Source organism: Cyanistes caeruleus, chromosome 3 (assembly GCF_971803275.1).
Source record: "Cyanistes caeruleus chromosome 3, bCyaCae1.hap1.1, whole genome shotgun sequence".
In the NCBI taxonomy this organism is placed as follows: Eukaryota; Metazoa; Chordata; class Aves; order Passeriformes; family Paridae; genus Cyanistes; species Cyanistes caeruleus.
Window position 1 is genome coordinate 33,079,259 of NC_141703.1, and position 14,955 is coordinate 33,094,213.

Genomic DNA, 14,955 nt, shown 5'->3' on the forward strand with positions numbered 1-14,955 from the left:
CTTTCCTCACTTGGGTAGCCCACAGCCATTCCCTTGTGCCAAGTACTCTTCCAGCTTGTCACCCACACAAGCTCCTTTCCATCCTCAGCACTGGGGATTGCCACAGGGACAGAGTATGTGACTGCACATTGCATACCCTTGTCTTGAAAACTTGCATAAACCTTCCCAGCCCACCTAACTGCAAAGCAAGAAACATGGTGCTAATACAGAGATGAGATGGCCAAGACACCACACTCACCACAATGAGTTTGTGGCTCTTGGGTTGCGGATGCCAAAGAAATGCTACATTTTTTAAAAAAAATAATTGAAGTAGTTTGGTATCTGATAGTTTAAGATAATATCTGAAGCAGGTTTTCATATTTATTCCCTTTTCTTATGTCATCACGGTCTTCATCACTGGAAGAAGGGAGAGCTGCACCCAAGGTGGGTTCTTGTTTTCACTTAACCAGATGAGTAATTAATCTTTACTTTGAGTTTGTTCTGCCACTATAAGCAACTGAATACAAGGTGGCTGAGAGAAGGGCTTATTTTTTGCTTTATCAGAGAAGACTAACTATCAGACTAATCAACTGCACTTTGGCTGACCTTCCCAGCAAAGTCTTTAAAAAAGTACGTTCCATTTAAAATACACACAAAATGTATTTCAGTCCATTTCTAATACTTTTATATGCCATAATTTTAAAAGATACCTTTAAACATTAGCAAACCATAATGATAAAGGGAAATAAGTCCAACCTTTGATCCATAGAGATACTGTGGCTGTGCATTAGGCTGCTTATCACGCTGAAACTCCTGAGAAAATGGCAGCACGGTCCGAACAAATCTATACAAAAAAATAAAACCAAGATTTATTTATTATTATTAATACTTAGGTGAGCAGATGTGCACTTAATGCACCCTACCCTGTAGAAGACTGCTTTTGTCTGCATATACAATCAAAGCCAGACCAGCAGCCTTTCAGCCCTAGTAGAAACTGGGGAAGCACAGAACCTGAATTGCCCAAAAGCATTGACACAAATCATACTGCAGTTCAACAATTGCTGTTCTTCCCATGGTGTGCAGGATCTAAAAATGCTCCTCACCTCTACTCTAGCCCAGGCCAGCAAATAGGGAAGTAACTAACCAAGTTGCAATAGCCTCTCACAGGGCATAAGGAAACCCACTGTGCTTGCAAAATTAAGTCCTTGAGAAAGAAGTGCACTTTCAAAGAAGAACATGACATTTCTGTTTAATGTTTCGGCGCTTTTTCCCCCAAAATTCACATCAGGAGAAATATGTTCAACTGTTAGCTTTAAAAAAAGTCACGATGAAAGGTATAATCCTCACAGCAGAATCAGTGTTTCAAAAGTTTGATCATACTTCAGTGTGAGCCATGTACCAATAGAAATCACGCTTAGCTTCACCTTTGTATAATGTTAAGAGGATGGCAAGAGAACTACAAAAGATAGGGAGCACTGCCAAACACAGGATCAGCCATCCCACTCACAACTGAGGGCACCAGAGTCACCATCCCCAGTCCTCTTGTGAACAAGCAGCACAAATCTTCCCCCTTGTTAACTGTGTAATGCACATTTGGCAGCACCACAGTTTTAGTGCAGGAAGAATAAATCAATATCTGCTACAGCACTGATTCTGCTTAACTTCACTGAACAGAGGAAAACTGAGAGATGTGTGTTTACAAGTTGGATGGCTACTTTCTTTTTTACCTTGATTAAAAAGTATTTATTTATAAATGGTGCAAAGCTGAATATGCCAAGCAAAGAAGGAAAATAGCTATTTAAGAAGCGTACATCAAATGGGTTGTAGAATATCAGGCTGGTCTGAGTGATACCTGAGCAAAACAAATGTATCCAAGAAAATGTTCCAGGAAAGAAAACTTGCCTTACATTATAAGATCATATGATATAATTGTATCTTGATCTTTTTTTGTTTAAAGTATTTACATTTCATCAGCACACAAAATAAATTATTCATTATTAATTATTCCTAGAAAGAACAGAGGCATTCTCTTTTTAACATATCCATCTTCTAGCTAAAAACAAAAACAGCCATGTTAATCAAAAATTGTTTTACCCAGACCAACAAAAACTGCACCATGTTGCTTACAATTACTTCCACTGTGTTTTATTTCTGAATCATTCTTGTGAGAATCTGTAACTTTAGAACAGTATTTTCTGCATTTTTAACCTTCTCAAAAATAGATACAGCTACTTGTTCATACACAGTTTAGCCACTCTTCCCAAAAATACTTGTACTTGCTGTCGTCCAAAAAGAGTTTGCATTTAGAGCTTTTGAGGAAACATACATTATTTATATGCATTATTTTTGATATTATATATATATTATTTAGATCTCCTTACATTCATATTTCCTCAGTTTACAAGTTTCTTCCCTTTCTCTTTCACATTGAAACTGAAAACTGTCTTTTGAGAGCGATTACTTGAATCTGTATTCTGCAGATACTTCATTAATGAGTTTACCAGAGATAATGTAAACATTTGATGGAATTCAAAGTAATCTCCAACATACGACAGTGCCAGTGATTATTGCCCCTTTTTTCACTCTAAATCCCATTCCTTTTTAAACTGACATCAATTTTCAAGCCCTGAGAAAATGTCTAAAATGAAATCAAAAGAGACATTATGTCATTTGAGGTAAGACTGGGTTTCAGTGTGAAAAGGTATTTGGGGAGAGCAAATCTGTTACCACTAAATTAAAATACTCACAAGGCAAGGAGTATTTTTACTCCAAGTAACATATAAGCGGGCACATCCCATAACTCTGGAAGCTGTAACTGTAATTCTTAGACTTTTCAAAAAGTTATTGTGTGTATATATCTCAATTACAATGTAATTAGTGCCTGGGAGAAAACCAGTCAGTGCAAGTAAATGCTCAAGTAACTCATATGTTTACCAGCATTCTCTGCATGTTTGGAGATTTCTCCATCTCCAATGCTTCAGAATAGTAGCAAAATAGTCTTAAAGTTTTCTTGAAGACTTGAAGCAAACACACTTGCTTATATTTTCTTGAGTGAAGAGGCCAAGAGAGGAAGAAAAAGAGTAAAGAAACAGGCAAAAGATGACAATCACTTGTTAAATTATGGAGAGGCAAAATCTAAGATTGAGGCTAAAGCAGCCTAAAGAGTGCATCATCCTAGAAGGTATGTGACTAATCCCAACATATCATTCAGGTAAGCATTAGAAACTTCTTCCCTAAAAGCTAAGGGCTACATGAAAACCTTACAGCTCAGCATCATCTACTGTTCTTCACACTTCTTCAATGTCTTCATGTGTGCTTTCTTTCTGACATTCTGCTTCCTCCTTCTCCTCCTTCAAGAAAGAGGAACATCTCTTTGAATATCAAAGCTAAAGCTAAGCAAACTTTCACTTTCTCCTGAAAGTAAAATACTGATTGGATACAGGTTTCAGCATACTCCAAGATAATCAGTTTCATTTTTAATCAGTGTTGATGATCTCACAGCAATTTATCCATTTTAATCAGAACAGGTTGTAAGCAGTCAAAGTAGATTAAGCAGACAAAAAGCCTTCTGGCTTACCAAAGCTTTGCAAGTGAATTACTAGTGGACAACATGATCCCCCAAAGTAAGTATTTTAGAGATCAAATAATTTAATATTAATTTTTCTGTGATAGCTACCAGGAAGGAGCTCATAGTGAGCTCTTCACAAATTAAACTAAATGATTCTGTGATTTTAATTACTATAATCTATTTAAGGAGACAACTGAAAGAGACTGCTTTAGTCAATGAGCCTGCAGCCTTGCAGGCACCAGTCAGATGAATCTCATTCATAAACTTTCTGAGCTTCACTTTAGAAGTAAGAAGATATGACAGTCTTCCTTCCCTGCTCCTACAGAAAGCATTCTCCTGCACTTCCCTGTGTAATTGGTAAAAGTGCTTTTTGCTTCCAGCATTTTCAAATTAGTTTGTCCTGTCTAGCAGAGTTAACGGTAGCCCTACACCTCCTCTCAGTGAACACTAGATCTGACTCACCCTTCTTAAACACAGATGCCAGGATGGAGAGAACAGAGGAAACAGCAAGGAAAACAGTGCATAAGAGAGTAACAGATCTGCCAAACCATTGCTGTCGCTTTTGCTTTTGGCAGAAAGACTTTGGTTGGTTGCTTGTTTTTTAAGAAAGGGAAAGGGAGTTGACTACAGTCACCCCTGCTTTGCATGAGTCTATATCCCTGCACCATTTGGCTCTTTGTAGCAGAAACTAGATGGTTTTCACTGCTGCTTTTCAGGTTTGCTCCAGTACTATTTGCAAGGGCTGAAAATTTTTCTGAACAGCGACTGTCAGAGTATATGTAACGCAAGAAGAAACAGCTGTTCTCTTGTGAAAACCAGTCTCAAAAGCAGTATGAGAGAGAGCTCACAAAAGGAAGCAGGAGAGGCAGTCAGGAAAAGTGAAAAATAAAAAGCTGGTCTTTTTGTTCCTTCTGTGACAAATCTGTATCCTTGGAAAAAACATGTCATACTGCGTTTGGAAGAGTGCTATACACATGAATTTATACTAGAGAACACAGATTTGGGTAATGTGTTAAAGGAGATGGAGCTACTAGTTTGACTACTGTCTCCAAAAGCTTGTATCATTTGTGTCAAGAGAGCACAGAAGATGTTTCATTCAAATAAATAAAAGTCTGTCTCACACTTGCTCCTCTATTAGGCCTTAATACAAAACAAGCTGTCAAGGAAGGAAAAGATTTAGAAACAGTGAAGAAAATAAGGCAGAAAAAGGGACACTACAGACAGTGGAAAGGAACAAAGAACAAAAATGTGGAAGTTGTATTTGAGTCATTTGAATCTAGGTAACCTAATTTCACAAGGAAAAAGTTCAGATGCAGGCCTAAGCATGACAAATATTCCTGATGTGGAAAGACTTGGCTTGAAATGACATGCAACTGAGGGTCAATGTGAAAGAGGGCTCTTGAAAAACAATCCCAGGCACCATAGAAAAGACAACAATGGGAAACACCTGTTTATGGCCACTTTCAGTACAAGAACTAGTGGACAATAGCCTGAGAGCATCTAAAAAAGATGCAGCACAAGCTTCACTGCAGACTTCTCACTGGAGTACATAATGAATGCCAAAGCCTCACATAGCTTTATAAAAGGGATGGGACCAAAAAAATGGGGAAAGACAAATACCTCTGTAAAAGGCTATGAATGCACTAACATCCCACCATTTTTGTTTTACAGAAACATCTAATCATTGCTAGAGGCTGGCAGGCTCTGGGGAGAATATATCAGCTCAAGCCTCGCATGTTTTCATATTCAGCCCCTTTATGGCTGCTGACAGCATCAGGATACTGGACTAGAGACAACTTAGACCTCACCTGCAGTTCATATGCTTGTGCACTATCCAAAGGTTTGTTTTATTTCTTTCATAATGGCTAACAGCTGTATTAAAAATATTGGATTTCCCTGCTAAGGCCCGTCTGCAAAGGTCACCTCAATCATCTCCCCCCTTCCTTCTCCACAAACTGTTGTCCCTGAGTCTGTGCAGCTGGCCAGCATTAATGAGACTAAATTTCAGATAAATGGCAACTCCAATTATTAAATTGCTAAATCTTTTAATAGCAGCTTCACTCTTTAATCTCAGTACATTATCAGATATAAAAAAAATTCCTAAGTCCCAAATAATAAAACAATGCAACGTGTTTCAGCATTTCTGCATGAAGAGCTTTTGAACTACACTTGCAGGGTTCCTAAGTAGTTGAATTCTTTTACACATGTATGTAGTTATCACATTCAACCATTCTTGGGAAAAGAGTATTGGAAACATAATAATGTGACCAAAACACTAACTTTAAAAGAAGAACCCTTATGCCAAGCTGTCAAATTAAAAGAAGAATAAGTCACAGGTATGACAGATTCTCTGGGAACTCTGCCTCCAGCCCCTCGCAACACCAAGTAACCTCTCTGCTTTCATCTTGATTATTCCTCTTTCTTTCAGCCTTTAATTGGTACTTCTCTTCCCTTGTTTACACATAACCTTCATGCAAGACATTACCTATCAAGAGTCAAGCATTAAACCAGCAGCTCTCACACAGCTCCTCACTGTGTACTCCTGTGTTTGCACTCAATAACCTGTACACTTGACTGCAGTGAGAGCCAATCAATTTAAAGTTCATGCGAACAGCAGGGCAGTAATGAACATGCTTAAGGACTATAAAAAGGCTAAAAACTGCCTGTTCCCTCTCTCACCAAAAATATCAAAGGGCATTGTATAGCATGTGCAACACATACATTAATTCTCTCCACACTGCTGCTTTCGACTGAAACCAAAGCACTTCTTTGATGAAATCAGACACATGGCACGCATACTGCCTAAGATCTGTCTCCCTTTAATATATCTTAAATTAATTATCCTGAATTAATTACCTAACAGGCTGAGCCCAACTCAATTCTTGTGTACAGATTTTAAAAAGAGACAAGCAACAGTGCTACAGGATCCTGCTAATGTCCTTTGGCACCTCACACTTGTTTCCCAAGTGCTGTGGTCTGCACTATGTCAGCCCTTGTAGCCAGGATGAACACAGACTAAACATATAGGAGCTATTGAATGTCTTTCAATAAAGCTGACAGGCAGAGAAGCAGCATTTCATCAAGATTTCTCTTAATATTATGCTTATTTGAGTCTTAATACAGCACACTGAATATTCCAATACTGATCTCCAGACATATCAACTGCCAGAAGCTCCCTCAGAAATACATTCGACTTTTCCTGTGCAAACAGATTCCTGTAACAGAAGTTTCTTGGGTAAAACTTAACCACAAAAAAAAAACACCCTTTTTTTTTTTTTTTCCCTTTGCAGACAGAATCTTGGATCTAAAATACAACATAACCATCACAGAACATGTCAGACAAGGAAAGCTCTCCAAGGAGACAGTAAAAGATGAGAACAGGCTTCCTCCTCTTCCTACAGTTCAATATTCACTATCACTTTACTGTCACTTCATGGGGCTTTAACCAAAACCTGAGTAAAGACTAAAAGTAACACAAATTCCAAAAACAGCACACGAGCAGGAAAGCACAGATATGCAAAATCTTGAACACTGTGCTTCCCCCATTCAAACCTTAGAACCTACCTTCCTCTTTCTATTTCCATTACTCACTCTCTTTAAAGACTGCAATTGCAGTTTGCAGTGAATACTCAACTCTTTCTGTCTCCAGGAGGAAAACTTTTTCTTCACATTAGCACAGAATCAGGAATATAATTTTATTTCTGTCATCTCACACTTGAAGATCCTGTTTCAAAATACCCTCCTGATATGCACTTAGCAGTGTTCTGACACACTCTGTTTTTCAGCATATCATAACTACGTCATCAAAATGTCAGAATTTGGATGCTGTAGTTCCATTTGCCTTCTATTGTGGACAAATAACAGGCTTTCCAGTACTTGTTAAAATGACTCATCCTGCCGCATTTGAAGTAAAGCATTAGAAATGGAAAACACTAAATGAATGGAGATGAACTTGTCAGCACTTGCTAGGAAGGAAGCTGCAGGAGGGTGGTAGAATAAATAAAAAGCTGCAAATAAAAAAGCTGCTTTGCTAACCTGTTAGTGGATCCATTGTAGCAGTAGTTTGGAAGGAAATCATAATTGAGTTCCCAAAAGACGTGAAGAGTGATTCTGCCGTAAGGGGCTGAAACATTGTGGTTGGCTTCTCTGAACATGGCATCAAAGCTGTCCAAGGTCATATACCTACTCAGAAGCTTGTGAGTCATTTTGTTTATCTCTATCAAGCCATCCAGCTCCTACAAAACACAAGAGGGAAGAAAGAGAATGATGCATTTAATAAAGTGGAGGCAATGAACAAAGTACATAAATAACCTTGAGGGAAGAGAAGACTAGAAAGAAGTCAAAATGTACAGTTGACTCTCCCCCAGTCTCTAACAATAAGGACTGGAAAGAATCAGTACTCTTGGGATTGCTTCTTAAACCTTCTGAGACTTTAAGGGTATTCAGATGCAGAGGGGTCTCAAACACAGATCCATAACAACACCTCCTCCACTTAACAAAACTGAACTTAAAACCCCAACATTTAAATGGGGTCACACATAGGCCAAAAGCACCTTTCTGCATTTCCTACTTCACAAGCAATCACTATGTCATTTCACCACTAGAGTGACTGGAGAACTAACTATTGTAGTGGTAATGTTAGGAATGACATCACATTTACCATCCTTCTCATGGTCTCTCCAGTATGTACTAAGATGTAATGAAAGACCAGATCAAACATTTACAAATGTTGTGAAGGTTTTTGTGCCCACAAAATCACTAGCTGCAGGCTACATAACTATATATGAGTACTGCATGTTATAACATTTCTCCTCTTGACAAGAAATTCCTAGTATCCTTTCTGGTAATTTCTTTAAAATTAACAAAAACCAAAATCTCCATATCTGACATCAGACACTGAAAACACCAAAAATAACACAATCTCTACTTCCAAAAAATCCAAGCACTGCTTTAAAAGATTATTATGCAATGATCTACTGAAGAAATATCCAGTGTCTTTTTTCTAGCTGTGTGTGAAACTACTGGTCATCTTCCCAAAGTCTGCTCTCTGATTTAAGTGTTCCATATTTCAAAGGAGTTTTAAACCAGTGAGCAAGTTAGTTCAAGAAAAAAAAAAACTACTCTGATTATTATTATTACAAAAATCCAGTCTGAGGGAAAAAAATAGCTCAGTCTTGTAAATACCTTAATTTAATTTATTGTGCTTGAAAAAAAGCAGCAATTACAGATTACTTAATCTATTAGGGTCAGTTTCAACAGAAAATATTTTACATTAAAAAAAAACCAACAAAAAACCTCCAAAACACAACCTGTGACCTAAGGAACGCACAACTGATGGTTTCTGTTCACTTAGCCACTAAGAATGTACTGCACATAGCAAAGAAAAACTACATTTCAATAACTCTAAGTTAGAAAACCAAGCACAGAAGTCAAGGGGCTCTATGGCCTCAGTATTTGATTTCAGTAAAGAACAAAATTAAACCAAGATATTTAACTGCATGACAAAATGTCACCGTAAAAATCTTATTACAGAAAAAACAGTAAACTCTTTTGCACAGCTTTTAATTTATTTTTCATTCCAGCAGAACTGAGTGCCTGGTATTTTTCTTTCTGACTGCATGTTTAGTTGTCAAATTCACGCTGTCTTGAAATAAAATTTGTTTTTTAGCATTTTAATCAGGAAACTAACTCAAAAGGACACCTCAATATTGCACAGATGCTCTTCTTCCATAGGCACAAGTCAGATCTCATTCCTCCACAAAAAAAATATTTTTGTCATGCTAGAAAACCAAGCTGCCTGAGTAAATAAATGCCTTTTGATTCTACCAAGCACAAGGCTGATTTTTTGATCTGCAATTTATAAGCATGGGCAGAAGCGGGCTCTTACAAAAATTTAAGTCACAAGGTGATTGCCTTTTTTTCTCACAGCTCTGAGTACATGCCTTCTCTACACTTTATTCCCAAGGCCCTCAGCTGCAATAGGTTTGGGGTTGCTTCACCTCAACTGCTGTGTCAGTGATCTGGCAAAACAGCAACACAACACAGCACAAGACTCACCACAATGGAAGTCAAATCCTCGCTCTCGAATCTGCCGATGGCCAGTTCCATCGACCTGTACATGGCTGCCGAAATGCGCTGAGTGATCAGCCGGTTCAGGTCTATGGACCTGCCAAGGAGCTACAGGGAAACATGCTGTGAGGTTTTGAACTGACAGGCAGGTTACAAGACAAACTGTACAAGGATTATGAGAGTCCACAGATGAACAGACTCTCACTTTGGGAGCTTGCATCCCAAACACACTGAAACAAAGCAGATGGGCAAAATTTATACATTCATGAGCAAATGCGGTACTAAAATTTGCATCCCAATTCTGACAAAAAGAAGTAAAAGTACACATTGCATCTCCATTTAAGTACTTATATCAGCATTTTATGCTTCCACAACATTGTGCCAACAACACACTGAACACTGGTGAAAGACATTACTAAGAAGACAACACTACCACCCATGGCATTCCTATTTGGCTCATGTTTTCTTAACTGCAACAGACATTTGCATTAAAATGGGACCTTTTAAGGTTATTTTCTTAATTTACACCTTCATGCAACAACAAAGCTGATCTCAAATGTTCAGCTATGCTACTGAGATGACAGAACATGAAGCACAAAATGAGTTTTGTCTCCCTACATAAATCAACACCACTGGAAAGTTGCCAAGCAACTCAAATACGACATGGTAGGAGTTAACTCACTTGAACATGTCTCTGCTTCAGCAGTGTCTCGTAGCGGTTGGACTGCAGCAGCTGAATGGTTGCTCCCTGGTTCTTGCACTCTGAACGCAGCCGTTTATCCAGAAGCAGGCTATGAAGAAAGGAAGAAAATGTTTAAAATATACTAAACAGCAAAGCAGAGCAGAATAGTGTGAAGAAAAGCTCTCATAGTGGAAGGAATAGCTACCTGCCAGCCATTGCCTTGTAGTATGCAAATATTTGGTCTGCCAGCTTGTAGACAAATTGGTCAAAACACAGGTTTACCTTGGGGAGAAAAATATCATATGTTTAGAGATACCTAAAATTAAAAAAAGAGCTTATCTAAGACCTCCCACTGTTTATCAAACATAGTCAAGAAAGTTAATAGACTCAAATTTCCCAGTACAAGAGAAGATGTCATTCCATTATCAGCATTAATGTGAGGCATTTTTGCACAGGTCTACAGGTTTCTTCACAACATATTACCCAACCAGTTACTCATCTTCTGATCCGTCTTCTCAGTTTTTCTGTTATCTCCAGCTGTTCTGAATCTCTTACAAAGGCCTTGCCCTTTAGCATGATTTTCACATTCAGGTACAGATTATTTTTTCTCCAGTAGGTAAGGTTACTTTACCTCTGCCTCAATTTCATCATAGAGGAACTGCTTCTTAAATTTGGTAAGTGCATAATGAGCACTATCATTGTAAAGGTCCAAAGAATACAGAACATACCTGCAAGAAAAAATAAAACACGAGAGTTACATGTGTATAAAAGTTATGATTCTTTCGGATGGTTCAGTCAAGATGATGTAAGCCAGCCAATATTGTAATCCACAAGTGGTTCATGAAAACAGGATCTTTTTCATTTTTTAGTTTATATAAAAAAGATCACAATTTTTCCTTTAAGAAAATATTAGCTGGTTCAAGAAAAGGTGTAGATGTATTTGAAGTCCAAAACTCGTTTTCTAGATGTAGCTGTCCATCCAAATGGAACTACCATGATACATTATGTTTGACATCTTTGAAGAATAAGGAGAACTCAAGGAGCAAAATAAGTGATCGGTGCAATGATACCTACATGAAAGGTTTAGTATTTCAATTACTCACTTCAAAAAGAAAACTTAATAGAATCTGAAAATGGGCAAATGTAAGACAAAAAGTTTATTAATGTTTACAATACCTTCTTAATGACTACTTGTTAAAACCAATTAAAGCAGCAACATTATAATAAGAAATGGCAATCATTAAGAATAATCATTCCAGTGGAAGAGCACAAGTGGGTCTTACTCCATCATTGATGCCTCTTTTGTCTCCAAAATATGATCCGTCAAAATCCAAGGCATGGACATCTCAATGGGAAACTGGATTCTTCTGCCCATGGTCAGCTCTAAGAAGAATTCCCTGAACCACAGCTGGGACAGATCACAGCATTGCTGCAGTGTTTCTTTCAGAATAAATAAGGGAGAATTACACTTCTTATTGAAATACATCAGGTACAATACAACTGTGATTCGGATGATGCAATGCAAAACAAAAAAAGCAGGTGCAAGTCACTAAAGCTGTACATAGGCCAAATAATCTAAAGCAAATTCAAAATGTAAAGCCCATGAGTTTTGAACTCCTCACTGGCCCCCAAAGTGGTGCCTTCTTATAGAAAAAAAAATGAGTGGAAGTGGATGACACTATCAGGTAAACATAAAAACTGTGTACACCAGTAAAATGGGATTTCTAGTTCAATTTCTCACTTGGGGGCTGAGAAAGCCATACGTTGAATTTGGGAAGCAGCAAGTGAAGGAAGCAAAATTGCACTGGAACTCCCAGTACCATCCTTCCCTATGGAGGACTGAATTGCTCCACATGTTCCTGTTGATTAGATGGGCAGAAAATGACAGACAGACACATGAAGTAGGGATTAAACAACAAGTTTCTAAGGATGCTGTCAAGGGCCCAGAGGTGTGCTTCCCACCTCTCCAGAAAATACTTGGTACCATCCTTCTTTTTCCAAAGGCTAGTGAACTAAAACAGGAATGAACTTTTTACACTAAGACCTTCTGAAGACCTTTTGCAGCGCCGTCCCCCAGTAGCACTATGATATTAACAGGCTCCCCCTTCTCCAAGGGTAAAGGAGACCAGCAGCAAAACAAAAATGAAAGACAACACAGCATGGTGATGACAAGGACTAGGTACACTCAATGTCAGTAGGTGAATTCTTTAGGACAGCATGTTTCCGATTACAATTAACTGAATAGTAAGAGTAGTGAAATGACATCGAATTTACCACAACAGAGAATTTGTTTCCTCTGTACTTAAAACAAAAACAACCAAAAAAAATCTCCCAAAACACAAAAACTACTTCCTTTAAAAAATTTCAGTGTGTATAGGCTCATTGTTTATGTAAGTACATACATAAAGAAAATAGAAAAGGGAGGTAACAATATGAAATTTGACGCATTAGAAACAAACGTATAACAAGTCAAAATAAAAATCCCACGACAATACCAAGTACTATCTCAGAAAAAGTTTGGACAGACCAAGGCTTTGGATATATAAACCAAAGGTTAAGTTGACTTAGGCAATCGGAAACATTTTCCAGGTCGTGTTAGAGGTGTTAGGACATGCTAAGCTGGACACTGATCATCTACATATCTTACCACTGAAATTTATCAAATGAGTGTAGAAGAAAGACTCGCGATGGAATTTTTCTATGTCCAATATGGTGGGCCCCTCAAGGCTACTTCTCAAGGTTTTCTTGGAACCACTTTTGTCAGCAATGAGGGACTCTAACATAGTTCTCACCATGTAAAGCTGTATCATTAAAGGAAACAATTACGGTGGAAAGGGGAGGGGGGAAAAAAGGAAAATACACATGGTACATTAGTTGAGCAACACTGAGAATTACTATCAGTAAGCGACTGCTCCACTTCAAACTGAAAACTGGCACTGTGTGGACAAAAGCCTTTGAGGCAAGAGGAACAGATGCAACACTAGCCTACACACCAGCACAAATGCCTACCCATGCCAAGGGGACCTCCACTGACAATCGGCAGCAGACCATTTGCAGTGGAACAGTTCACATCACCACAAAAAGTAAAAGTAATAAGTAATGTCTTACCACCAAAGTTTAAAAGAGGCGGATAGATGTAGGACTGCCTCAGAAACTTGTGTGTCACATGCAATAGCTTTTCCAATCCCAGAGACTTGAGCTGCTTCAACAGCTCAGCAGAGTTTAAGGACTCTGTCATAGTGCGAACCATGAAGAGCTAAAAACCAACAGACAGGGGCAGGCAGGGGAAGAGAATCCGTTAATAAAAACACATGGGTAAATAAGGAACGGGAAAGAGAAGCAGAGAAAACATGTTAGTGTGTTAAAAATGAAAAGCAGCACAGTAAGCATGCAGAGGAGGTCATACAGAAAGTGTTGTTCATAATCACTGCAATCTGGGGCTCCCTCAAGCACAGGGAAAGTTCCTGCTCATTTCAGAGGATGCTCAGGGAGCCATTAGCTTATCAAACGATTCAGAAAAAATTTCCAGGTAGCACCAATTACCCATTCATACACAGCCATTTTAGAGTCGCATGAAAACCTATCTAAAATGGATATATTCGACCTCTTGCCTTCCTGTCTACCCAGACAGACAAGTGTGCCAGCCCAAGAGCAGAAAAAGCAGATAGAAACACATACTCTAAACAGCCTGTTGCAAAGGTGAAGCAAAGCCCTTAAAGCACCAGAGAAGCAAACTGGTAGTGATATTTAACCTTTTCTTTCACCCCAGGAAATTAGAAATCAAAACAATTTTTCTGCAATTATCAAAGCAAAATCTTCATTAAACCAATTTTATCACAAATTAAGCAACTTTTTATTACCCAAAATTATTAACCATATGTGCTCTCTTTCCCACAAATTTTAGGTATTAAAAGATTGTCTTCACAAACCACAGTTGCCTTCAATTTTTTCACCCCAATTTCTCAGATGAGCTATGAATATCAGACCATACTCTCCAAACAAATCCACAAATGAAATAAAAAAGAGAACTATATGGAAGTAACAGGAATGAGCATCTAGGTATGGAATTTTGATGACTACCACAGAAAACATCTGAAATATGTCATTTAGTGGAAGCAGCAGACAAATTAGATTCTAGGGACCAGATTTATCATTCATTACTGAACACTGCAAGGGATTTTGTCAGAAGTAATATTCTTTCCCATATTTTAACAGATGTTCATTTATAATTTAAACATATTTTAAAACTACTAGACATCTACTGAATAGTGTGACTTCACAAAAGTTTTTACCAACCATACCAGTTTTTACCAGAGACAGAAGTCAGACTTGAGTCAGGCGAGAAATAATTCAAATAGTTCAAAAATATTATTTAAAAAACATAAGGAGCTCAATGAGAAAATATTTGTTCCCAGAAAATCAAATTAAAGAGATTGAACACTTGGAAAAATTATGTATCAGAGTAGAAAATTACAGCAATCTGCAATTACAGGCAGAGGATCTTGGTTAAGTGCATATAATTTTGCAAATATAAATCAGAGTAGAATTTTAGCATAAAAAAAGACTGCAATAAAACCTGTAATTTTAAAATAGTTCAGGACAGAAAGAAAACACCTCATGCAATAATTGTTGACAGATACCACAGCCACCAGACAGG

At 37.9% G+C, this 14,955-nt stretch overlaps 1 protein-coding gene across 5 annotated transcripts in view; it reads right to left on the reverse strand.

Moving 5' to 3' along the window:
* The window catches only part of CYFIP1 (cytoplasmic FMR1 interacting protein 1), a 74,764-nt gene that overhangs the window by 26,599 nt on the left and 33,210 nt on the right, over positions 1-14,955 (reverse strand). For 3 of the 5 annotated variants that reach the window (XM_086880642.1, XM_086880643.1, XM_086880644.1), the window contains exons 16-23: positions 12,946-13,099; positions 11,582-11,738; positions 10,930-11,026; positions 10,504-10,580; positions 10,299-10,407; positions 9,605-9,724; positions 7,583-7,782; positions 736-823 (exon numbers count right to left, since the gene is read on the reverse strand). In XM_086880642.1, coding sequence (XP_086736768.1) covers positions 736-823; positions 7,583-7,782; positions 9,605-9,724; positions 10,299-10,407; positions 10,504-10,580; positions 10,930-11,026; positions 11,582-11,738; positions 12,946-13,099 — 1,002 coding nt within the window. Of the gene's footprint in view, positions 1-735; positions 824-7,582; positions 7,783-9,604; positions 9,725-10,298; positions 10,408-10,503; positions 10,581-10,929; positions 11,027-11,581; positions 11,739-12,945; positions 13,100-13,406; positions 13,555-14,955 lie in introns of all 5 variants that reach the window. The other 2 variants (XM_086880645.1, XM_086880647.1) reach the window with 1 other exon arrangement.